An 11,029-nucleotide genomic window follows, 5' to 3' on the forward strand; every position below is an offset into this window, starting at 1 on the left:
TAATGAAAGATGGACTGATGATAGAATTTAAAGAACTAAAATTTTTTTCATTCTATATACAGAGAGGATATGGCATTTGATGTTATTAAACCTGTATATGATGATTAGTTCATTGAACGTGAGCTTATTAATTTTGAAAAATATACATTCCAATTTATATCATCCTTCATTTATATACTTATGTTCTATAAAATGGGTATAGTGGTGGGATCCAGTGGAAATCATAAAATAATTACCATAGATAATATAAATCAGAAATCACCTTTCCGTTTATTACTTCTTTCCCAGCAATTTAAACTACTTAAAATAATTTTGAAGTTCAGCTCTTTAGTAAAGAGCTGTTTTGTTACTGGTTTAAGTTGACTTTTTAAAAAGTTTATCTTCCCTGAAAAGCTATCCAATATCTTTTCTCAGATTCATTAGTCATATTTTTTAATGGTGATATTTGGTTCTTTTTAATTCTTTTGTGGGCTTTTAAACCAATTATAGAAATAGAGCCCAAGGGAAACATGGTGTTCTTGGTCCATTTGGGCTGCTGTAACAGAACACCATAGACTAGTTGGCTTATAAGCAACAGAAATTTACTTCTCATAGTTCTGGAGGCTGGGATGTCCATGACCAAGGTGCCAGCAAATTTAGTGTCTTATGAGAACCTACTTCCTGGTTTGTAGATTGCCATCTTTTTGCTGTGTCTTCACATGGTGGAAGGGGCAAGGGACTTCTCTGGAGTCTCTTTTATGAAGGCATTAATTCCATTTATGAAGACTTTACCCTCGTGACCTAATCACCTCCCAAGGGCCCCCACCTCTATTATACATTGGGGATTAGGTTTCAACATGTAAATGGGGGTCGGGGAGACATTCAGTCTGTACCACATGGTTTAGCAGGAATAGGTCTGAAAAAAAAAAAGCGCTAAAAAAAAAGAACACCAGAATAAGACACAGAGATATCGCACACAAAAAAAAAAAGCTCTTAAAAAAAAAAAACTTTATTATGGAAAGCTTTAAGTACATGGAAGGTAAGCAAAAGAGTATTATGAATACCCTAATTAATACCCGTCACCCAGCTCCAGTAATAATCAACATGTCATTTTAATTTCACCTATACCTCCACCCATTCTCCAAACCACTGCTCAGTTATTATCTTTATTACTTTCACAGTTTTTCAGAGTTTGGCAATTACATATACTGAAAACAAAAATCTTAGCTTTACAGTGCTGACAAAATGGGTGCACTTATGTAACCAGTATCCTTTCATCACACCAGAAAGTTTCTGCATACCCCACCACCACTATAAAAGAACAAATTGATAATTGAACTTCATCAGAATTTCAAAAGACATTGTTGAGAGAATGAAAGGACAAGCACAAGACTGGGATAAAATATTTGCAAAGTACTTATTTAATAAAGAACTTTTATCTAAAGCATATAAATCATACTCTCAGAAGTCAATAGGAAGATTGCCAACCTCTGCTCTAGACCTGTACTTACTGGGATGTTAAGTAGACAGTTGGATATTGGATATATGTGTCTAGTGTACAGGGGAGAGGTCAAAGTAGGAGATATAAATTTTGGAGTCATCATCATACAGGCGCTATTTTAAAATCATGAGATTGAATGAGATCAACATCAGAGTGGAGACAGGAAGATGAGAAGGATCCAAAATAGGATTCAGGAGTGGCCCATGTAGAATGAGGAAGAACTAGGAGACAGCTATGTTGTTCTGGAAAACAGTTGTTCAAATAGGAGAGAGTGATCAACTATGTTGAATGCTAGGTCAAATCAGATGAAATCTGAGGCTTGCCCATTGCGTTTAGCAATGTAGATGCCATTACTAGCCATGGCAATCCATCTAGTGGAATGACGAGACTAAAAACACAGTGTGGTTTCAAAAGAAAGTGGAAGAATTAGAGGTGAGTATAGACAGCTGAAGGAATTTTGCTGTCAAAAGGAGCAGAAGAATTAAGCAGTTGTTTGAGGGGGATAGAGGGGTCAAGGTAAGGTTTTGAGGGTGTTGTTTGTTTTTGTGAGAGTAGAGGGAGTACCAGTATATAGAAGTTTATATGCTGATGGGAATGATCTAATAAGAGGGAAAATTGGTGGTTCAGGAGTGAGAAGAGTTGCCGGAATGGTATTTTTGTGGGTTAGGGCAGAAAAGGGATTAGTAATGCAGATTATACATAAGTAATCATGATTTTTTTTGCATGTCTTGTATGTGTACCCTTTCTCAGTTGAGTACTTCAAGTAATGATCTTAACCTGTTGGATTGGAAGAATTTTCTAAAGTGTCTGAAACATATTCTCTTTGTTCTCCTACTGAGTTGTCTTGAATTTATTGTTCCTAGGGACTGTGTCCCATATGAGAATCAAAAAACAATGTAGCCAGAGTTTCTGGAAAAGATTCTTAGGGCAGCCAAACTCTAAATAGCTAACAGAACCCAGGTGGCTGATAAGACTATTGCATACTTTTATAATTTAATATTAATGTAGAAGTCTTGGTGTGTCCAGGCTTTTCTTAATTTTATGTGTATCCAGAAAGTTTCCTTGTGTTTAAACAAGAACAACAAAAAAATACAAACTTCAGGATCTGTTATTTTCTAATGGCATTGAATAATCAATTCATAAGAATCTGGCCAGCCTTTGATGGACCAGTAAAAAAATAGTGAATTAAAAATTTTTACAGTAGTTGAAAGTGTGCCCTCTTGTGGACTATTCACTAAAGTGTTTTCTTTTATATAGCAGATTAAATTAATTGTGTATCATTAACTGTATTATGGTCAAAAGTTGAGACCAACATATAAATTTTATAGTTCTTTACAACCTAAATTTCATTTAGAAAGAAAAAAAAATCGCCATCGATTTTGCAGTTCTAATGCCATTGTATAAGAAATAGTCTCATGGTATAAGATATAGTCTTAACCTGAATTAGGGGCTGAAGATAGGCTGTTTCTTTTGCAGTGGAAAAGAAAGTGAAAAAGAAAATTTGGGGCAGAGTAAGAACCCAAATAACTCATAGTAGCACTTGGAAATTTCCTCCATGGCTTCTATGTAAAAAGATTTTAAATAAGCACATTCCAAATTGGGATTATTTTTTTCCTGATGCAGCTTATATTTTTGCATATTTTGTTATACATCATGTGTATGATGCATACTTCATAGACCACAGCAAATCAATTAATAATCAGCTGGGGAAAAAAATCATCTGAGACCTTTTTAAGTGACATGAATTTTTGTTAAAGTTGGTTTGTATAGAAGTGCATGTGAAATAAATTGATGAGAATGGAGAAGAAAATTGATTATAGAATGTTTTACTAGTTATTTTACTTCTTAATGAACATACACATATTCTATTAACTGCTTTTGAGACACCCTAAATCTCAACTTAGTTTATTTGTTGGTGACTTTTTTTTTCTTTTCATAATTTTACTCAATAATGTAACTATTCTTCTTTCTGTTGAATATTATATATTATGATATAGCTACACTATTGGAACACACACATTATTGATATCCAGTAGGGCGCTCAGGGTTCCAAAAGCAAAGCATGTATTCAAAGAGAGCTTTTAGAGCTTTATTTTATTTTGCATTTTTCTTAATGGAAATAATTTAGAACTCTATTGAAAAGCATAAATGTTTCAAAGAAATGAGAATTTTCACAGTGCAGCCAATTGATAACTGTTTTTGAGCTAGATTTTGTGGAGGATCTTTTTGAAGCAACTTAAACAGAATATGAAAAATTGATTCTTCAGTAATAGTGAAAAAGCATCTGAAGGGAAGCTTCACCAAAGTGTGGGATTCTGCAGTAGAGGTGCCAGTCTCTAGGGAGTCACTGTTTCCTCTTTAAAATAGTAAATAGTACAATGTAGATTAACTTATATACTTATCTGGCTACTTAAGATTTATATTCTACCTATTTCTTGCAAAGAATTTGAGGCAGTTTATACTATTAAATATAATATAAACCAATATAATAAAAATAGCAGTCTTAAGCCCTCCTTCTGCCCCCCCACCTCAAAATAACATTACCAAGGAGGAAAAGTGTTAATTAGCTAAATATTCCACATATGTAAAATTTCAGTTTATTCAAACTAATTTTATAATCATACAAGATGACGATATAATGTAAAGAATACTCAGCTAGAAATCTAAACATTTGTATTCTTCTAGTCTTGAATAGGTCAATTACTAGGTGTGAGACTTTGAACGAACATTTAGTTTCTCTGAGGAGCAGTTTCCTTTACCTTTTGTTGGTTTATCTTTCTGTCATAGCAAAATAGGTGTTTCCCAGTTTTATGTCCTTCAGACAGTCAAAATAATATAAGATTTTGTTAGAAACACCTGAGTTCAAATCCCAGCTCTGCTACGTGCTCTTCATGTGGCCATAGAAAAGCATTTATAAAGGCTCTGAGCCTTCATTTTTGCATCTGTGAAGTAGAATCTTCACAACCCTCTGACTTTTGTCTGGCACATAAGAAATGCAAACAAAAACAAAACCTCCTACAACCTTGTCTCTTGCCTATTCCATCTATTATAATTTTACCATTATAAATCCTCTATAGATCACTTCCATGTCTGTAACTAGTTCTGACTGCTTTTGTCAGTTATGAATTTCCAACTTCCTGCTTTAGACATCTCCAACTAGATGTTACATTGGCATTATAATCTGATTGAGTCCAAAATCAAAGTTACATGTCAGTACTGCAGCATTCTTCCAGCAACTTTCTGCTTCCATTCTCTCTTTACCTCCAATCCTCCTATCACTCTTACATTAGTTTTAGTGAAAGCTTAAGTTCACTTATATCAAAGATATGAAAAAATCACAGCTTCATAACTGTAGGCTCCAGTTCACCTTTCTGGCCTTATTTTCTAGCCAAAGTATTTATGAATGCATTCTGCGTATTCTATCACCTAGAACAGTGCCTTCATACAGTATATTCTTAATATGGATTTCATATCCAGAGAAACTTATGTACAAATAGCAGCAACTATTAGAAGACACTTAATGTTTTTTCACTCTTATATGTGGTTTATGTCATTGTTTTTCTGAATCATAAATTAATATTCTAATAGTTTTTTAAAACACCCAAGTAATACAGATATAAATACTACAAAAATAGGAATTCCCCGAAATCCCAGAACCGTTATTAATGGTTTAAAAATATATTCTTAAAGAACCTTTTCCATACCCAGACTATCATTTGTATAAAAATGTATTTTAAACATTTCCACATTGGCCTTTCCACATTGATATTCTTTTAATTTGCAATATGTATTCTGTATCTTCGTGAATTTTAAGAATCTTTGCCATTGATTTTTAAATAAAGTTGATACAGATTGTGGAGGGATTAAAATAGGAAGTAATGACGTAAAATTGGTTTGGATTTTAATTCAATGATTCTTTTTCTCCCCCCGGAAGATGTACCCCATGGGCAATTACAGATTTCAAAGGGTAGAGTCGGTTTCTATCTTGTTAACCACTGGACTTTGCTTGCCTAGCATAGTGTCTGACACAGTGACACAAAATAAATATTATTGGATGCATCATCGTGAAAGGCTAAATATTGTAGAAACATAGTGTGTTCTTTTGGGTAGCATTTGTAACTCAAGGAGTACCTATATGGAGTTGGATGAACTATTGATCTAACCTGGTATGACATTTTAAAACTATTTTAAAAGGTGAAAAGAAAGTACTTTAGTTATGTCAAAAAAAAAAAAAGATGAAGCAGATATTTCTGCAGAACAACACAAAGTAGATTTAAAGGAATTTCAGTTATTAAATTAAGGCAGACTAAATAGTTGCTAAGGAAAAAGTTACTAAATTGATTTCTTACATTTAGTATACATTTATCTGATCATTGATATATTCAGACATGGAGGGAATAATGGATTCTCAACCATATTTATTAAAATGTCATTATGCCAATTTTGAGAAGTTATGGACATAATATAAACATATCAAGGTATTTACTTATTCATTATAATTTTTTACCCAAGGTTGATTTTCTTCAGGAGTTTTGCTTACTGCTGTGTAGTCCAGGTCAAGAAGAAAGTAGACAAGTACTTTCAGTGCCCTAGAAATGTGAATTGATTACTAGATGCGGTTATAAAGTAAGGAGTCTGATTCCGTAAGGAGATGGTCGCCTTTCTTCATAGTTACATGGTATAGCTTACTGAATAACATTTATTTAAATTTGATGTTTCAGTAATGCTGTAAAATAATATTAGAAAAAGAATGAGATATATCTGCATATATGATAGATTTCTAAGATAACATGTGACAAAAGCAAGATGCAGAAAAGTGTATAATAAATATCAGCTCACATTTATTGAACCCTTACTACATGCCTAGCTCAGTTTTAAGTACTTTACATGTATTAACTCATTTCATCCTTACAACAAAATTAGAAATAGTAATATTACCTGCCTCCTAATAGTAATATTACCTGAAGAAACTAAGATACAGAGAGATTCAGTAGCTTTTCCAAGGTTACATAGTAAGTAAAGGAGCTCGGATTCAAACCCAGGCAGGCTATTCTTTCTTCCTTGACTACATATTGTGATTGTCTTTTCCTCATATCTTTATTGATTGTACAACATGATTTTTAATTGGCGCATAGTAGTCTCATAGATGTAACATCATTTATTACACCAATAATGTTAAACTAATAATATTGTTATGTAAAGTGTCCATGTGCCAGACAGCCTGAGTTTAACTCGTACTGTATGACTTAGGCAAGTTACTTATCCTCTCTGTATGTGTTTCTTCATTAAATAAAACTGGATTATTACTTCAGTGTCATATAAGGATTAAATGAGAGTAATTTTAAATTGTTTATAACTGGTTTTTATTACATAGCAGCTTCTTGATAAATGTTAGTTATCATTTCTGCCAGTTTTCCACTACTAAAAAAAGTAAAATCATTCGGACAATTTTTGGCTATAGGATACAAAGTGGCTGTCCAGGGAAGTTTATCTACCATCAGATTATGAGTGCCTTTTATTCCAAATCCATCCCAATTTGAATATTATTATTATTATTAATTTCTACCAATACTGTTTTATTTACATTTCTTTTGTTTGCAAGAAGAATCAAAGTTTGAAGTGAAATTAAATGAACAAAGAGCTGCGTCTTTAAAATTCTTGGCAAGTGCTTAGAAGTTCCTTTCAGACTTATGATGGACTAAAATGAGAATATAGAAAATATCCACTAAGCATGATTTTAATTAACCCTCAGGCCATTCTAAAATTAGTCTATAAATGATTTCTTACTCATTTGTGTATGTGTGTCTTTGATTTACAAGTTATATTTTCTCCTACCTTTTATTGTTGATATTTATTTCACCTATTATCATTTAAGTAATTGTAGGTGGGTGTGCCTAGGACTATTTTACTTATTTGTAATACTTTTGAGAAATACATACTGGAATTTCAAATAAAAGTTTATAATAGATCTTTCAGAAGTAGTGATTATTTGTCCTGAAAAGACCCCATTTCCCTAATTCACCTGTGTTTCTCTTCTAGTCCCCCAAACATGTGTTTTCTAGTTAGCAGTAACACTGTTAACTTTCTTGATCACTTACTGTGTGCCAGGTAGTATGCGAAGTGACTAACATGTATTTATTTCATTCTCATCACTGCTTAGGAGGTGGGCTACTTGCTTCATTCTTCCATTTCTTTAAATCTGCAACTTTCAAACTGCTTTTCAATGTGTGGTGTACCCTTATATCTGTATTTCCTACATCCCTTTCAATGTTGATCTCTACCCACTAAATTTATTTTACAATCCGCAAACCATTCACTAGTCACAGATTTTAAGTAAAACATTGCCTAAAGTGACAGTTCTAAAGCACTCATTATAATCTTTCCCATTTGGTTACCATTTCATTCTGGACACATTGTTTTCCAGATATGACTTTCAGCTTCAGTTTCAGCAATTTCATGAAAGAGTATACTCTCACAGAGCCAGGTAGAGCAAACATTGCCCAATACAGTCAGAAATGCTATGTCTAATTAGATTGGGATGTATATATTCATTTTTAGAATTCTAGGAATGCTGTTTCTAGGAATATATGATGGTCTCTGGTCACCTTCTAGCATAAGGCAGCAACATTTCTGCAGATTACTCATTTCATTAAATCTGTGGCTTCAGCTAAAATTATAAGTTCATTTCTACTGAAGTCTTCTGCTGTTCTTCAAAATCTTGGATTCCAATGAAATTAACATAGTTCATCAATGAGGTATAAAGAGGTTTGTCACTAGTCATCCACTTAGTCCATACTTAAAGCACTTTAAACCAAACAAGCATCATTGTTTCCCTTCCTTGCCCCCTTACTCCTAGTTTTGAGTTGACATCAGAGTATTCAGATGCCTCATTATGTCACTAAGAAAAGCACAGTTTTGTGGTTATGTTTATTAATCTTCTAATTCATGGTGGTAATTAGTCATGTAAATCATTTTTAGCAAAAAAAAACTCCAACCTAGGGTTGGGTTTTCTTTACATGTTACCTGGGATTTAGGAATACAGAATAAGCTGGGTAGCCCCCAATAGAACCCTAATGTTCTTTATGGGTTCCTATCCTCCTAATTAAATAATTAAACATGGTCACTTGTTACTTAATCTGCTTGAATATGGTTATGTGTATAACAGTGAGTCACATGTGATACAAAAGTGTTTTTGTGCTCTTCTGTACATAATTTGCATGCAACAGTTTTTTCCCATCAGTTACTGAGCATAAATTTGGAACTTTATTAGCCTTAATTTAGAAACAATTCATTGTGTTTGGTGACTTCTATCAGGTTTTAAATTCTTATTTTTTTTTTTTCAGTGCATGATGCAAATGCTAAATATGCAGCGTTTCTTTAAATTTCTTTGGTAATGGTTAAAGAATCAAATTCATAACTTCAAAGAGTAAAGTCCACAGTAAAACAAAAGGACAAATATAGAGTACCCAGGGATATCTTTCCGGTACTATTTCCTGTGCCATTTCTTTTCATTGGGCTTCTACTAGCAAATTTTATGTCAGTCATTCATCAAAGGAAAGTAGTGTTTTTTCCTTGGCCAGCTACTGAAAAAGAAGAAAGTACATATAAAGGTCATTAAACTGTAAAGGAAATATAATGACATGATTACCAAAAGACAAGATAGTTGTCACCTCTAGAAAGAACTAGGTTGCTAGCCTTCTGGATCGTGAGTTTATATAGATGTTTTCTTTGTAACTCTGCTAAACTATACATATGTTTGGTGAACTTTTGTCAGTATATCTCCTCTTCACAGTAAAAGTGTTTTAGTAAAGAAAATTCTTAATTTAACAACCTGTATATTTCTACCTCAAAAAGAAACTTATTTGCAAAGTTGCATTAAGATGTATAAGTAAGGGGAGTTATTAGTGTTTTTTCACTGTTTTAAAGTTTACAACTCAAAAAACTTAAAGGTTCACCGAAAAGTGACTGACAAATACAACCTCAATAAAAAAAGAGAGAAACACTTAAACTGAAAATGACAATTCAGCTTTCCATTTTAGCACTATGTCTTAGTTGATGTGGAATAATCCTATATTTACTGATTCTTTAAAGGTATATCTTTGATAAACATACACTTATTAAAATGTTGTATTATATACTTAAAAAGAAAAAGTTCATACGCAGTTACTGTCAAAGGAAAGATAAATGTTCCAAAAGCCACATGTTGAAATTAAGATGAGAAAACTTGGAGACATTGAACAGAATAATGGAAAAGGTGTTCAGGAATTTTATAAAATGTCTGTGTGTACACACACACACACACACACACACAATTACATGATAATAAAAACTGAATATTTGAGTCACATAAGTCATTGTATAGGAACATTAAAATGTTAACAACACATGCCTTTCTTTGTCCTTTATGTGTTTGCATGTTGATATGTAATCGATTGATATGAAGCATGCAGTGATAGGAAGACAAGTACATGAATATTAAGTAATTATACAAGAATGAAACAAGACACATTTCAGAAATGTTATAAAGGAATATATAATTATTTACAAAGAATGTTGGGCAATAAATGTTACAAGTTCAGTGTAGATTAAGGTAGGATGGCTTTTGGCTGAATTTGTCTGGAGTTTCATGAAGTGTAGTGGGAACTTGCCATAGATCTTGAAGAATTATAGGAATTGAACTAAAGTACATACAGCTACCTAGGTAGGGAGATATATTAGGAAATAAATAACAGAAAACATAAGGTGGATTCAAAGAATTTGATCAGCTGGACTAAAGAGGATGGTTTATGTAGGAGAATAGAGAGAGATATAGCTAGAAAGGCAAGCTGGAGCTAGATTTTAATGTGTTTATGATGTGGAAAAGAATTATAGTGCTTGTCAAAATTAAGTATTTCTGTCTAGTAATACAGCCTGCTAATAACACAGACTTTTGAGCCAGATTGCTTGGGCTCTAATCTTTGCTCCACAAGTTACTTTATATTCCCCATAAACTAATTTTCTCATCAGTAAAATGCAGAAAATAATAGTACTTACCTTACTTGTTGTGAGGACTAAATGAGTCAATATATGCATTTTGCAGTGCCTAACATATGGTAAGTAGTATATGAATGATGGCTTTGATTGTTATATAGGTTGAACAAACAAAGCAGAAAAATTTATTTTTATAAGCATTTTTCTAATAGTAATATATTTGACATATTGCAAATAATTGTATCTTTGTCATTGCAGTGTTTGGGAAATGGGAAGTAATGACAGCTGGCACCTGAACTAAGTACTTTTATAGGCAACACCATTCCAGAACTTCAGGATGAATGGGGATATGCCCCATGTCCCCATCACTACTCTTGCGGGGATTGCTAGTCTCACAGACCGTAAGTTTGGTTAATTTATCTAATTTATGTTCTACTCTTGTTAATGATGATTTTTAGAGAGACTGTTACAAAAATTATTCATAGTGTCATAAGTAACAAAATATTTAAGATTTTCGATTTTAAATGACAATCATTATTTCCATTAATTTATTGGCATACATGTGAAAGTAGCAAAACT

The 11,029-nt window shown here is 32.7% G+C and overlaps 1 protein-coding gene across 1 annotated transcript in view; it reads left to right on the forward strand.

Annotated features, from left to right (window-relative positions):
* The window catches only part of NIPBL (NIPBL, cohesin loading factor), a 169,539-nt gene that overhangs the window by 51,477 nt on the left and 107,033 nt on the right, over positions 1–11,029 (forward strand). Inside the window, exon 2 of the mRNA XM_023524825.1 lies at positions 10,709–10,851. Within this exon, the coding sequence (XP_023380593.1) occupies positions 10,788–10,851 (64 nt within the window). The 5' untranslated portion in view covers positions 10,709–10,787. The remainder of the gene's footprint in view (positions 1–10,708; positions 10,852–11,029) is intronic.

This window comes from Pteropus vampyrus, unplaced genomic scaffold, assembly GCF_000151845.1.
Source record: "Pteropus vampyrus isolate Shadow unplaced genomic scaffold, Pvam_2.0 Scaffold498, whole genome shotgun sequence".
In the NCBI taxonomy this organism is placed as follows: Eukaryota; Metazoa; Chordata; class Mammalia; order Chiroptera; family Pteropodidae; genus Pteropus; species Pteropus vampyrus.